The sequence below is a fragment of the Colletotrichum phormii genome (genome assembly GCF_030913505.1).
Source record: "Colletotrichum phormii strain CBS 102054 chromosome Unknown BDP81scaffold_13, whole genome shotgun sequence".
NCBI classification, from domain to species: Eukaryota; Fungi; Ascomycota; class Sordariomycetes; order Glomerellales; family Glomerellaceae; genus Colletotrichum; species Colletotrichum phormii.
The window spans coordinates 1,042,301-1,057,330 of NW_026851455.1; the positions used below are offsets into that span (position 1 = coordinate 1,042,301).

The 15,030-nt window shown below is 53.3% G+C and overlaps 2 protein-coding genes across 2 annotated transcripts; one reads left to right on the top strand and one right to left on the bottom strand.

Moving 5' to 3' along the window:
- The first annotated feature begins 893 nt into the window (after window positions 1–893).
- On the top strand, window positions 894–7,124 carry BDP81DRAFT_472786 (glycosyl hydrolases family 18-domain-containing protein). Its single transcript, XM_060594629.1, has 7 exons — window positions 894–1,137; window positions 1,219–1,482; window positions 1,613–1,762; window positions 1,830–1,980; window positions 2,034–2,551; window positions 2,615–5,054; window positions 5,160–7,124. Exons 1-7 carry the CDS (start codon window positions 989–991, stop codon window positions 7,065–7,067), a joined length of 5,580 nt encoding a protein of 1,859 aa, XP_060443865.1. The 5' UTR covers window positions 894–988; the 3' UTR covers window positions 7,068–7,124.
- A 2,212-nt stretch (window positions 7,125–9,336) lies between these two features.
- BDP81DRAFT_322920 (Sec7 domain-containing protein) lies at window positions 9,337–14,497 on the bottom strand (the record flags this gene model as incomplete). Its single annotated transcript, XM_060584745.1, has 8 exons — window positions 9,337–9,570; window positions 9,627–10,009; window positions 10,063–10,169; window positions 10,222–10,610; window positions 10,665–11,007; window positions 11,059–11,345; window positions 11,400–13,972; window positions 14,050–14,497. The coding sequence occupies 8 exons, from the start codon at window positions 14,495–14,497 to the stop codon at window positions 9,337–9,339; spliced, it is 4,764 nt and encodes a 1,587-aa protein (XP_060443866.1).
- Window positions 14,498–15,030: the final 533 nt, after the last annotated feature.

Genomic DNA, 15,030 nt, shown 5'->3' on the forward strand with positions numbered 1-15,030 from the left:
AAAGCGGGCCTCGGGTATAGTACGGCTGCTGTCGGAGTACTTATGTAAGGTTTGAGTGCGACGCAGTCCTCACACGGAGCAGAGGGCCCCCGGCATACTCCAATACTTCTGGCCCCAGCCTTCGTACAACTAGCCAGTAACTTGCGCTAGCTATCAGTTCCACCTTTAACCTTAATATAACCATAAAAGGGGTGCATATCCGTGCAGGAGCTTGTTCACAATGACCTGACCACGGCTGTTGAGGGAGATGAGGGAGGCGAACTGTTGGTCTTGGCGCCAAGACAGGTTTATACTATTTGCTTACATGCAGGAACCGATGACCTTTCTCGCCGAGACATGGGGTCGAACAGCGCTTACCTTACATGCAGGGTTCATGCAGAGGTTAATTGAGCGGCCCGCCTCTCAGCATAACGAACCTTCAGCGGCAAGCACGATATCACATAAAATCTCACTCTGATGGGACCCTCTGTACCGAAAAGGCAATCATGAGCGAGTATCTCCGAACGACGGTATGGGAAAATAGGACGATGACCATCTGACATCGACAATGAGCCCCTATGAGCCCTGCCAGGTAGCAGAGTGCGTGCAGCGGAGCCGAGGCCTCGCCGCCTGTGCCAAGCATAGCCTTCAGAGCATGCAAGGCAAGGGGATGAAGAGGATTTGATATTGGCACGGGGTATTGGGATCGGTATTGGGGCTGGGTTGCTCTAGAACACCATCCAAGTTCTCTCTTGTCAGATGACACTCTCCCAAATACTCTGTCTCTCGTGCCCTCTTTTTGGTCGGCTTCCCTTTAAAGATATCTGAGCTAGCTGACTTTGTTTGCTTCTTTGCAAATGCTCTTTATTTCTATCATTTCCTTCTCAACTCTCCAAAACCCCTTCTCTCTCTCTCTCTCTCTCTCTCTCTCATAGGGGACCACATTCTTTTGATTATCATTTTTTGGTTGCTGGGTAGAGCCCCCACAACCTCAGCCCTAAACGCAACAATGGGACCATGGTCCCAGCTCTCATGGAGCTGTTTGCTTCTTTCTACGTTCATTACCCCGTCTCTTGGAGCAGTCATCACATCAAGGCCAGGTAGTACCAGCGTGGTTGCGGTGCCCGAACTCCCTGACGCGTGCCGCGCCGTCACCTCGTAAGTAAACTTGCCTCAGCCGTGTCCTACGATCTGGACCACTCGAGCTCATTGTGCTGACTCGTTATGAAAAAATCTCAGACCCTTTGATTACTCGGCCAAGAACCGTCGTGACCATGAGCTACCAGTTTGCAGTGCTGACGGCCCCGGTCTTGACACTGATGTACGAGAAATCGTCCCCGAGTCACTCGAGACTGGCGTGTCTTTGGTAGGACGCACCGAGCTGTCTTCCCTGTTTGGAAGACAGGTAGTCGGCGGCGACGACTATACCTGCGGTCCCGACCGCCCTTGCAAGAACAAGGCCTGCTGTCCCAAGAAGACTGGCCAGTGCAACTACGGCGAGGAGTAGGTCCCCCTTTCCCTCTTTCGCCAGTCGTGTGGCTCGTTGAATCATGTAATGTCTTGCGCCTCTTTCTGATGTTGCTGCTACCGTTCTGGATTCGGGCTAATAATTTCTTCCCCCCCCTTAAAATAGAGCCTGCGGTACATCTGGAATTTCGCCCAACGAGGTGTGCTGGTCCAACTGCGATGCCAAGGCAGAGTGCGGCAAGAATGCAGCTGTCCCCGGCCAAAAGTGTCTCCTGAATGTCTGCTGTGGCAAGTGGGGTTTCTGTGGAATGACAGAGTATGTACAAATCCAAAATATGAAGATGCCGGCGCAGCAGACCAGTGTTGACGATTGTGAAAAACAGCGACTTCTGTGACAAGGATGATCATGGAGCTACTGGCGGTTGCCAGTCCAACTGCGATCAGCCAGGTCCCAAAGACAAGGCTTCCGATCAGCTCAACCGTGTCATAGGATACTACGAGGCATGGAGACACGACTCCGAGTGTCAGGATATGGTAAGTATACTCTGCTCTCTAGCAATGCGGGTGTCCCATTAACCGTGAGATAGGGCTTGGACGACATTCCCGTCAATTCCCTGACTCATTTGTACTTCTCTTTTGCGTTCATCATGCCGGACTTTCAGATCGTCGGCATGGACAACCTGCCCGATAAGCTGTTCACAGACTTCACCAACCTCAAGAAGAAGAATCCTGCCCTCAAGATGGTTATTGCCATTGGTGGGTGGACACACAACGACCCGGGCCCTTTGCAAAAGGTGTTTAGCAACATGGTCAGCACCAAAGCAAATCGGTCCAAGTTCATCGGCAACCTCATGTCCTTCCTCCGCATGTACGCCTTTGACGGTGTCGACTTTGACTGGGAGTACCCTGGCGCGGACGACCGCGGTGGTGTCCCCGAGGACGGCGAGAACTTCACCCAATTCCTCAAGGAGCTCGATGAGGAAAACAAGAAGCAGCCCGTCAAGTACATTGTGTCCTACACAGCGCCGACGAGCTTCTGGTATCTGCGCCACTTTGATCTCAAATCAATTGATTATGTCGACTTTGTCAATGTCATGTCATATGAGTAAGTCATTTTCTTTCCTTTTTGCCTTGTCTCCTGTGACATCTCAACTAATCACATGTATAGTCTTCACGGTGTCTGGGATCGCGAAAACCCGATTGGGTCTCACATCTACGGTCACACCAACCTGACTGAGATGAGCCTGGCGTTTGATCTCTTCTGGAGAAACGATGTCCCGGCCAAGAAGTTGAACATGGGTCTCGGTTTCTATGGTCGCGCGTTCCAGCTGGCCGATCCGTCCTGCAACAAGCCCGGCTGTCTCTTCAAGGGAGGCGCCACCAAAGGAGCGTGCAGTGGCGAGTCTGGCATCCTGAGCTACCGCGAGATCCAGGAGGTTATCAAAGTCAACAAGATCAAGCCAGTCCACGACAAGGAGGCCGGTGTCAAGTACATTACCTGGAACACTGACCAGTGGGTGTCATTTGACGACAAGGAGACCTTCAAGCAGAAGAAGGACCTCGCAGCCAAGCTTGGCCTCGGAGGCTATTTGATCTGGGCCATCGACCAGGATGATGCCGAGATGTCTGCCCTGGCTGCTGTTCTGGACCCCAAACCCTTGGGCGACTTCAAGTCGATCGACAAGGGTGACGAGAACTGGACGGGCACCAACGAGATGTGCTACGTTACGAGCTGTGGCGTTGATGACTGCAAGGCGGGCGAGATCAAGATCACGGACCAGAAGTGCGGCAAGGACAAGAAGAGTACTCTCTGCTGTCCCTTGTCGGGAGCCCCTGACCCCAAGTCGTGTACCTGGCGCGGAGGCGAGACCAGATGGTGCAACGGCTACTGCAAGGACGACGAGGTCATGACGCACATGAGCAAATACGGCGGCGGCCACGACTGCTGGGACGGCCAAATGGCGCACTGCTGCGAGAGCTCCCTGGGCGAGAAGAACATCTGCAAGTGGCGCGGCGTCGGCGAAAAGTGCCATAGTGGCGAGCTGCCCCTAACTTTCTCCGGTACCGTCCTCGACATCCTTGACGACGTCGCCAAAGTTATCTTGCGGGTTCTCGGTCGTGCGCACCCGCTCGCGGCCCTTACGGGTCTAGTCCTGCTCGAGGTTCTCGACGAGCTGGATATCGATACCCAGAAGCTGTACTGCTGCCCTGAAAAGGAGGTTGAAAAGTGGAAGAACTGCGCCTGGTACGGTAAGCCCGGCAACTGCTTCGACGGCCACTGCCTGGACATGAAGACGGTGCAGATCACCGACTCGTACTTTGGCGGCAGCGATAACTGCGGCATCCACTTGGACCGTGTCCGGACCTTCTGCTGCGAGTCGGATGGCGAGCCCCTTTTCCTGCCCGTGGACCTCAAGAACCTATTCGAGCACCCTCCCGAGGGCGGCTCTGACACGGATTTCACCCTCGAGACGGACAAGTCGTCGGCCGGCGGCGACGATGACCCCAACGAAGCTGCGTTCCAGTTCGTGGTCCTCGTCTCGCCCGAGGCGCTCCAAATCTCTCTCGACAAGCGCGATGGTTCCCACTGGGACGTCTTTGACTGCAACGACTCCGTCTCCGAGGGCGAGCACACGGTCCGCATGGTCTGCAACGACCACACCCCGGACAGCAACTGCCACAAGATTGGACTTGGCCACGGTGTTCCGGGAACTATTCTCCAGATGCCCAAGGGCTGTGGCCCAGGCAAGTATGCGGTCGCCAAGAGCATGGCACCGGCCCCTGGCAAAGACCACACCAAGCTCCTGCCCCGTCACCTATCCCATCTCGCCACCCTTGAGCCTGTCGTCTACGACTTGACTTTTGACTATGACTTTCACCGCGTGCCGCGTGACCTCGGCAACACCCAGATGCGTATCGACTACAGCAACCAGGACGACTACTGGAACAACATTGTCGCCGGGTCCGTCAGTCGCAAGCGAGACGTCCATGGCCGCAAGAGGTTCGCCAAGCGCACTCTTGAAGACGTCGGTGGGAACCCGGTGCGCTGGCTCGAGGAGGAATTCCGCGACGACTTCCACTTTGACAAGATTGCCTCGCGGGACCTGCATGAGCGGTGGTTCGGCAAGAGCATCCTCGAGTGGCTGGCGGCTCTCGTGAAACCCGAGATCAAGCGCGAGTTCACGCACAAGTACGACGACAGCGTTACGGCAAAGTTGTTTGACGAGTCGTGGAACTGCCCTGGATCAGTAGAGGGCGTAAACTACGACGGCCATCTGCTTGGCCAGGCCGTCCTCGACATCGAAGTGGAGTCCAGCTTCGGCTTCACCCTCATCGTCGAGAGTCTCACCCTTCCCCTCAACCTCGACCAGAGCTACCTGACCTTCTATAACAAGGGTAAGGTCACCGGTGTGGTTACTCTCGAGGCCCTCGCCCGCGTGACGTACGAGAAGAAGAAGGTCATTCTCAACCTGCCATTCCCCGGTGCCTCGTTCAAAATTCCCGGAATCGCCACTATTGGCCCCCAACTCACGGTAGAGGGCAGCATTGACGCCTCTCTCGGCATGGCTGGCTTGATTGAGACCAAGCTTGAGATTGCCAAGTGGGAAGTGAGTAGCAAAGCCCCAGTTTCCAGCAACTAGCCCCCTTTTTGCCGCTTTTTCTGTCAAAACCCAGTAACCAACCACTTGCTGACCACCAATTCTTCTTTCTAGGTCCGCCAAGTCATGCCCGACAGCAGTTCCTACAAGCCCGAGCTCATCGACAACAGCAAGCCAAGCCTCGATCGGACGGGCGACTTCTCGGGAATCCAAAAGCCCGAGTTCTACGCAGGTGTCACAGCCTCCGGAGATGTCACCTTCAAGCTGTCGGCTGCCGCCGAGTTCGGCGTTCGCTTTGTTGACAAGTGGGAGATTGACCCGGCGGCTGCTGCAGTCGTGGGCGAGGTCAGCCTAACGACCAAGTTCGCAGCGGGCATCTCGACCACGGCAACGTGCCCCTTCACCTACGGACTCGATGTGGGCGCTCGTTTGTTCGCAAGAGCAACGGCGCCCAAGGTGTTTGGCTGGGCTGGTGGCGAGGTCGACCTGATGGACAAGTGGGAGAAGACCATCATCAAGGGCGGCACTTGTCCTGACCTGGGCCCGATACCTTCCAAGAGGAGTCTCCGAAGTCTCGACCACCTCCTCATCGAGGGCCGCGCCGAAGACAAGGACGTGACCAGGAACATGTCGAGGTCGGGAGCTGCCGGATTCGGTGCTTACAGTGCCATTGATGTGGAGTCCATCCACAGCTACGACGCCGGCCTGCGCGCGAGACACGTCTCTGGCGAACACATGTCGTCCCTGGTCAAGAGAGGTGGTGTATACGGCCCAGCTTTCAGCCTCCCCGCTGGCGAGTTCTTCTGCCCTTCCCAAGACAGCGAAGAAGGCATCACGTGCCAGGAAGCATACAATGCCCTGGGAACAAGCAACGAGGGCGGCGTCTGGAAAGATGCGAAGAAGCGCAAAAGAGACGAGCTGATTCCGACGTCAACCATTGATGAAAACGTCATCGCCGCACATTTTCATGCTCAACAGCAGCGAAGTGGTGGCCATGGCGGCCACGCAGGAGGCGATGTACTGCACATGTTGGAGAAGAGAGGCGATCCGAAGCTGGTCAAGGCCTGTAATCGGGACTGCGACATCCAGGACGACTTCCCCCCCGGCGGCCAGCTGAATGGCCAAGACTGGGGCTGGGTTGATCCCGAGGACTGTGGCAACTTTGACTTTGGCAGCCCCCTGACGGCGCGCGCCCCCAACGTCCAATATCACACGGAGCACGTCCTTGAGGCCCAGATGATTGACCTCTTCTTCAAGCACCTCAACAAGAAGAAGTCTAACCTTCCCGACCCGAGGCCTAATGCGGCCCCAGGAGACGTCATCACCTTCTGTGAATATGTCGACGAGCTGTGGGACGTGCCGGCTTTCATGTGGCCCGGTGAGGACACTCACAACGGCGTCGGCACTAAATGGAACCCCATTATGCACATTGCGGCGCAGTTCCCGACAAAGACTTACAAGAGGTCCGAATTCGTCGCCCTCGAGTCCGCCATCAACACGCCTTCTAAGACGAGTCCCTGGGCATCCGGAAACCCGTGGAACTTTGCCTCCTGGACCAAGGATATTTCCGACTATGCAAAGGCCAGGATCATTCACCAGAAGATGCGCAGCACAATGGGCTCGCGCATTTACCAGAGCCACTCGACCATCAGTAGAACCATGAAGGCTCAGACGGATCGGATCGGCAAGATTCTCGACGCCCTCGACTCGACCCTGTTGCAGGCCAACCAGCGCGCTAGGTACCAGCAATGGTCGAAGCAGAACCTCAAGTCCGAGTGGCTTAGTTACATGAAGGGGCAGTACACCACCATGCAGTCCAAGACCAACGGCCTCGTCAATAACTGGCTCCCCAAGATGAAAGCTGCGTGGTGCACGCAGGCAGAAAAGGACAAGTGGAAGGACGCCCCAGGTGATTTGCAGCCGGTGTTGGACGAGAAAAAGAAACATCGGGATTTCATAAAGTCCATTGAAGACTTTGAAACAAAATGGAATGGGCTACCTGCGTGGACGAACCCGCTCTAATGATGATCGAATCGCAGCAACGGCATCATCATCAACATCATCATCATCATCATCATCATCATCACTCCGGGATGCAACTAAGCCCTAATTTTTCCTCTGTTATTGCCTGATTTTCTTAAACATGTTTTCAATATTGGTTCAAATGTTAATATATGCCCGGGAAAAGGAAATGCACTTGACATAACTTTATGTATACAATTAAAATTTGCAAATTATCTAATTCATAAGCTTATATAACATTTACTTTACTAGGCGATGCGGGCAGGACTGGCTCGTGACTTAATAATGCCTCGGCGTAGTAACGAATTTTCTCGACTTTCAATCCACCCATCCACCTATCCACCTAGTGTTACGGCAGCTAGTCGTAGTGAGGTATGTTTGCAGAAGTTGAGTGTTACGGCCAGCTAGTCGTAGGGGTAGTTTGCAGAAGTTGAGGCTGCGGAACTGGTAACAGTAATCGTAGTCGGGGATAGCTTCAGGGAAGCTATGTCTGTCAATCGTAAGGGTAGGTAAGGCTTCGGTGATCAATCGTAGTCTTGTCAAGGTAGTAGCTGAAAGCGGATGTTAATCCTGATACGAAGTTAATTGCTGAAGAGCTATGGAAAGTCTGTCCTAGAGTCCAGCTCAAGTCCATCCTTATATACAAGTCCTGATCCTGAACATGTCCCTTGTCCCTTGGGTCGTCTTGGGTCATTCTGATCCAGAATGATCGTTTAGCCCCCAAGTCGTGTTGGATCATATTGATCCCAAATGATCCTTATCTTATCATCACGTGACTTGTACCATAGTTCTTCCGTTCCGTGAGAGGGTGCCTTGTGTCCCCTTGTCCTGTGCATGTATGGCGTATCGTAACCGTCGTAAGCCTGCGGGGCAGGCCCTGTTCTTGGTCGTGCATGTTGGGTCGTAACATCCCTCTTCCGTAGCGTATATATTATGCTGGAATTAAATAATTAATCTATATTCTCATTGCCCAAACTATTCCTTATCTCCCCTCTTGAGGTTAACGAGCACTCAAAGTAATTAGATATTAAAGCATTAATAAAGTTCTAGTACTATATAGAGACGAGTACTCTATAAGACAGGTAAAAAAGACATCTTTTACTAGTTATATATATATATATAGTTATATATATATATAGAGGGTCAGTAGTTATAGTTATAGAACGGGTCCTTATTACCTAGCCTAAGAGCCCACTAAAAAAGGTCGCTTATATCTTACCCTTATTAGAGAGTTCGAAAGTTGCTTTTTAAAAGTTAGATATAGGTTATAGGCGGGCTAGGTAGTAGTAGTAGTTGTCACGGGCTGGAGCCCTGTGTGGGCTTAGGCTATGCCGTAAGCCTTACAAGCCGTGCATACGTACTTAAGTGCAGCAGAATGAACAGAGAGGGATCTGTTCATTACGTACCTTTTGGCTGAACAAGCCCGGGTGCGCATTTAGCGCAATGGTTTGTTGTGTCTGCTGCCACATTTGCCCTTGTGGGGCCCACACCGTTACAGTACTAATATGCCTCGCTTAGGGTATTTAAATATTCGATTAATACTGACCATCGAGCAACAAAGCTACATAAGTCAAAACAATACCCGACCGTTTAAGAATACATAATCCTTATTCCGTATTCTAGAACATCCATCGTAACCAGTGATAGTAACCTACACCAACTTCACGATACTGAGTATCTATAGATAAGCCCAGTGAGGGCCGGATTAGTAGTTGGGTCGGTGACGACCAGCGAATACATGGTATTGTATGTTTTTGGTTTTTGACATCACCTCCTTCATTCTTACCATTGTTTTCACATCGCGTGGAGGAAGGGGAGCATCTGTTGCCTTCCGCAGGGGTGCCGAACAGTGCTGTCGTCTATTCAGAACTCTATCCCTGCTAAGCAAGTTACGTCCTTAACTCCGTCACCATGGTTTTGGAGCCTCGAAGTGTTCTGTGATGAGGACAAGGATGCTTTTGAATGGGATAAAGAATGGCTTTCTATTCTATATTGGATCTTGGTGATACACTGCACTCGGCCACGGTGGCATGTGTAGCTCTCCTACGTTTCAGCTTCTCCTTCCATTCACGGAAAACAATTTTCGATGATACCCCGTGGGCAGACATCAATTCTACAACCTGCTGAATGCATCAAATGCCGATATGGCCCAGTATCTTGACCATCATGAATACCTAACCCATGCTGCCCCCCAATTGCCATATATGTACACGTAAAAGTCATCTCAACTATTGGCAATCAAGCCCAGGCGCCTCACGACGAGTTGCCTCTAGGCAGTCGCACCCGCACCCGCATCCGCCGCTGGCGCTGGCGCCGGCTCCTCCCCGCCACTTGGTTCTTCCAAGGCTAGGTCACTCTTCAGCTCTGGAAGAAAACGGTCGATCCGTTTCCAAGTCTCGTTCCATAGCTTTTCTTTGGAAGCGTCTTGTTTTGGAGAGACCAGGAAGCCGCTGCTTGCCATGAAAAGTACCACGTTTTTGAGGTTCTCGCGAACTGCCTCCTCCTGTGTATTGTTAGCAATTTCTTCTGCAAAGTCCAAGACTCTTGATATCGACGTACCAGGCTATCGCCTTGACCACTGTTCATTAAGCGATCCATGATGTCAATGATCTTGACCCAGAGATCCAGCATTCCGTCCCACTTGGAAAGGAGCACGAGATATTGGAGGAACACTTTGCACAGCAGAGAAGCAGCCTGAACACGCATCTCGCTCATACCGTCACGGTCCGACGAAAAGACTTCAGGCTTGAGAAGTTTGTGAATGAGAGGGAACAGGACCTCGCCGAAGATGGCCGTCCACTCCTTGTGATCACTGTCAGTGAGCTCAGGTGATAGCAGAGACCGCTGCAACGACGTGAACGCATGGAGGCGAACATCGCGGCATGGGTTTGTGCATTGTGTTGTTAATGCCTGGAATATAGGCAGCCAGTAAGCGGACCATGCTGTAACATTGCGTTAGTCGTCATTACTCAGTTTTGCCGGTGGAGAGTATTACCTTCGTTGCTCTCGAGATGGGATTGCTTCATCAGGAAAGGTATACGCGCTGTCATATTGTAAATGCTGTTGACCGCCTTGGTACCTCGTGAGATAGCCTCATTGACACTGCCAGTCGTTAATAACTTGCACTATGGCAAAGGCCTCATGAATCACTCACGTGGTCTTGTCGTGCGTCCCCTCGCGGGCTTTACGCTGCTGGGCATCTAGCTTGCGTTCTGCAAGGACAATCCGTCCTGCCCCGGAAGCAAAGTCGCCGAAGAGAGAGATGGCCGCCTCGTAGTTGTCGGCAATGATGGCCGGCGGTGTACCTCCGCAACCTAACTCGAGGATGTCAAAAACGATAGGTGCAGAGTCTGGACGTCCGGTGAGTGCTCGCATAATGGCCCAGAAGTCCGGGGAAGTCATGATCTCGTTGCGTAGTGGACTGGGCTCGTCAATGCACAGTCTCAGGCCCTGAAGCACCATGGTCGAAGTTCTTGCAAGCGCCTCCTTTGGAAAGCTCGAGATTGTGTGCAACAACACCGGGACGTTGATGTAGTCATGAGCCTGTAAACCAATTAATAAGAAGACAAACATTGTCAGGGGCAAGAGTATGCGTACATAGCTGACTCGCAGTAGCTTGAGAAGATAGAAGGTCGCCCTTGAGACGACGATGTAGTGGTACCGTCCGGCATCTCGCAGCACGGCCTGCAGTGCTTCGATGACTCTCTTAGCAACAAGTTGGACTGTTTCCTGATCACGAAGAGCCAGCACCGTGCTGAACTCAAGGATGTAGGCCATGGCAGGGTCGTACACAGCTCCCGGTTGCACAGGTTTCTGACCGTTCATCGTTGCTGCCGGCACATTGTCCGACTTGACAACTATCACCGTTGGGTTGTTATCTTCAGGTAGTGCGTTGAGGAGGGAGTCAATCAACGGCTCTAGGTCTTGAGGGGAGAGTTTTCTACGTGACTTTGATTAGCAGTTGCGCCTGTTCAGGAGCAGATCGACTTACGAGATGTTGGCAAAAACGTTGCCCATGTGACATGAGTTGACACAGTCGACAGTGCAGAGGGTACTTTCCAGTTCCTCGTCTGAGGGTTCTGGTGGATCGTCCGCGGCGTAGCTGGAAATGTAGCTAGTGAACGCAGAAAAGAAGCCCGTATCAACAGTCTTGGCAGCACGGTCGATGACATGGGAGGGTGTGTGAAGTGGGATCGGGCCAATATCGAGGACCGGTGAATCCGCAAAGAAGGGGGGAACTAGAGAGTTGACGAAGAGGTTGAGCCAGATGCGGGTGATCTAGGGTTTGTTAGCTTTCCGCCATGATGATCACATAGACCGATATTGACTTACGTGTTTCCAACCATCCTGAATCAATTCCTCACTGCCAGTGACAACCCGGAATAGGACCAGAGTCGCTAGTTGCGCCCTAAAGTCTCTGCCAAGTTTCACTGCCAGTTCGCTGACCATGACACTGCTTTCGCCAGCCTGGACCTCCGTGTTCAGGTTCGTGTTGAAGGGGATATCAGTAGCCAGCGTAGTCATGTGGCTAAGTGCGTAGATGATCTGATCGAGAGCTTCCGTGTTCTTGTACTTGGCCGCGATACGGGCGCATTCGTCAAACCCAGTAACGATTCTCGCAAAGACTGCATCGTCGGTAGCGGACATGAATACATACGCAAGAGTGGACACAATGGGCCGCCATGTTGAGGCAAACATGTCGGCATCATAGATGTTGGTCTCGCATAGAACTAGCGGACGCACCGATTCAGACTTGACGAGCAACTCGCGCCAAGCATAGTCGAACGCATGCTTGTTGTCATGCTCGTCAGGCAGGATGATCTCGTTGGTTCTAATGTTGTCAAAAATATCCTGAAGATACTCTGGCGCAAAGTTTTGGCCGTCATTGACACCCCGCAGGTTGCGTGCAAAGTCATCCACGGTCATACGTTTCTGACTCTTGAGGTTGGGGTTGTGTTGATCCGTGTTGAGCATGATGATGGCATACGTCAAGACGTAGACAGCATCCGCGTTGGCGACCTCTGTTGGTTTCGCCTTCAAGACGTACTTGTCTGCGAAACAAACAACGATTCTCTCAATCAATGCCGACTCTCCCGGCAGTCTGAATGTCTCCAACAGTCCTCTGAGCGCCTCATCCACCCGCTTCTCTGAAAAGTCGAAGTGGCTCATGAATGCCTCTAATACGGCCTCATTTCCCTTTTTGGAGAGATACTCGCCGAGGACCTTCTTAGACACCCGCGATGTTCCCTTTAGGAACTTGGCGACCGCAACAGGATCTTTGAGGTCGGAGATGATTCCTTGGGCCTCAAGATATGCAAGGCCGCCCTTGGGATTCTCGTTGAACTTGCTGGTGCCCTTGATAATGATCTTCTTCTTCCGTCTCAACTCCCGTAGCTCCGTTGCATCGGGATAGCCATCGACAACGGGCGCCTCGTCCAACCTTTCGGCGATGAACTGGATGTACCTGAGTAGTGCATCCAAGCAAAGTGGTGGGACACTTGTCGTGCTCCAGGTTGCGGAATCCGGCAAAGCATTTCTCGAGAGAAGGCCAATCATGTCTTCGCACAGGTCCGCTCGATCCGCATCGCAATCATAGTTGATAAAAAGTTCAGCCATAAATGTCGGCATTCTTGACAGCACACCAATGTTTTCAACCATGGCCTGTCGTGCGTCTGGCTTCCTGGCACCACCCTCGAGACCGAGCTTTTGCCGATCCTTCACCGGAACTGGCGTCGAGCGGCCGCTGCTTGTCTGCGATGGGGGTGGCTTGACGAGCTTGGGGGATTGCGGTATCCCGGCGTAGAGCGATGGGTCAATGCCCGGTTCTCGCGGTATTTCTACCGACGGATGAAGGCACGCAACGAGATATGAGAGGAACAGCTCCTGCTGCAACTTCAACACACCGCGGCATGTGCCTAGTAACGTCCCGGCCACGATCAACGACTCTTGTAGGATGGCCATGTTGTCAGACCTGACAAGCTGAAACAAATAGCAGCAGAGCCTGTCCTCGGCTATCCCAGCCAAAGCAGGATGCCGCGCAATGGAGGGACCGGAAACCTCGAGGGCAACGTGAATGATGCGCAATGCCATGACTCTCATAGTGTCTGTGTGCTGCCGGTCGTTGGGATCCAAAAAGTTGACCAAAACTCGGAAGAGTTCCCGCACAGAGGGGAGCGAGTACGGCCGGAGATCCAAAGAGTCGGAACTCTCCGCGCCATCTGCATCACCATCGGCCTCCACATCGCCGCCAGCGCCAGCGTCGGCTTTGCTGTCTCCCGACTCTGAGCCTCCCCGAGAACGGGGATTCGGGTCCAGAGGGGTCGAGCTTGAGGTGGACAGGCGCGCATCCGGTTCAGGGTTTGTCACCTGTAGGCCTGGTGCAGTCGTTGCGGCTGGATCCATTGTGACGCTATCCATGTCCGCGATTGTCTGCTTGTCGAGAGCGTCGGACTCGTCTCCGGCCTCAACCTCGAGGTGTTTGACGTCTTCAAAGATGATCTGGCACATCCGAACCATTGACGCCTCGGCTGTTCGTCGGAGAACGGGCGAAAATCGTGGTTGCGAGCAAATTGCAAGCCCCCTGCCCATCATGTCGCAAACACTCTCGTCACTCAGAATGTCGCCTCCCGGTCCCGACATCATGTCTTCCATCAGGTGGAGAATCATCAGGAGAACAACTTCCACCTGTCCCGAGTCACTTCCGTCGAATTGGCATCGAGTGACGGCTGCCGATAGGGACTGCATGGCAAGGGCAAATCGCGGCGAGGCAGGGCTTATAAATCCGTACGCCAAGAACTTGCGCAGGGCTCCCAGAGTGAGGATGGTTATGGGCGCGGCCGTGCCTTTCGTTTGGATTATCTGGAGGAACGGGTTCAAGAGAAACAGGGCATCGAAGGAATGTATATCTGCGGCGCAACATGGTTAGCAAGGCTAGCTCTGCATAGCAAAGACGAGTGCAGCAAAGAGCAAAGTTGAGTCCTACCTCTAACGCTGGCCAATTCATGGCGAAGCTTTCCAAACCCGGCCATCAAAGGGTTGTCCTGTATGCTGCGACCCTTCTTTCCACGTAAACCCCATCTGTTGTTGGCGGAGGCCACGTCCTGAGCGCCATCGATCCCGAGTCCAGCACCTGATGTCTTGGACGCACCCCTCGGTGAAGGACTCGGGGGCCCCAGGTGAATCGGGTTTGGGCTTCCGCCCAAGATGGCCGAAACGGAAGAATGAGGTGATCGCGCATGTTTCTGAATCGCAGAAGTGATCGATATGCACTCGGACATGACCAGAGACACAGGGTCTACAGCGACAGACACGGGTCGGCTTCGATACTGCATCCTCGGCGCGATCATGGCTCGACGAACTTCTACGCTGGAGCGCGTGCCAACGGCAGAGGCCGTCTCGGTTTGCAGCAAGTCATCTGCATCTCGACTCATGGTATGAAGGTAGACGCGGTGGTTCGAGTGCGCGCGCGCGTGAGGTTCGGTCTTGGAGGGCTCTCGGTATGATGGGGTTGGGTGGCGGCGTTCAGGCTAGAGAGGAACGACGAAGCACGGGCTGAATATCCGTAGATGACAGCAAATTACGCTGGCAATGTGTGGCGGGTGCCTTGAGCAATCGCCGGGGAGGGGTCCAAGGACAGATATCCGTCGAGCCGTTGGAGGTTAGCTCGGGTTCGTAGGGTGCGGATCGAGAACGTTGAGATTTAGGTGTCTTGTCCAAGACGGAGACAGCTGTCGCCAAAAAGGATTCCTGGGCGAGGAATTGACCAGGTTGCAGATGGAGCTCCCAGTCTTACTTACGGAGCAAGGCCACTCTACATGCCGCCTAGTGTTAGTGATCACTAAGTAACAAGTACCCAAGGTACGGCGGCCCGATAAGGTACGTTGCCCCAGATTGGGGATTCCGCTGCAAGGTACCTCAGTACCCGAAAGCTAAGCTGTGGAGGTACGTATCCTTCCAAGGTCCT

Coding starts and splice junctions, on each gene's coding strand:
- BDP81DRAFT_472786 (XM_060594629.1), top strand. CDS start 989: ATGGGACCATGGTCCCAGCTCTCATGGAGCTGTTTGCTTCTTTCTACG. Junction 1,981..2,033: donor ACTCCGAGTGTCAGGATATG/GTAAGTATACTC, acceptor ACCGTGAGATAG/GGCTTGGACGACATTCCCGT. Junction 2,552..2,614: donor GTCAATGTCATGTCATATGA/GTAAGTCATTTT, acceptor TCACATGTATAG/TCTTCACGGTGTCTGGGATC.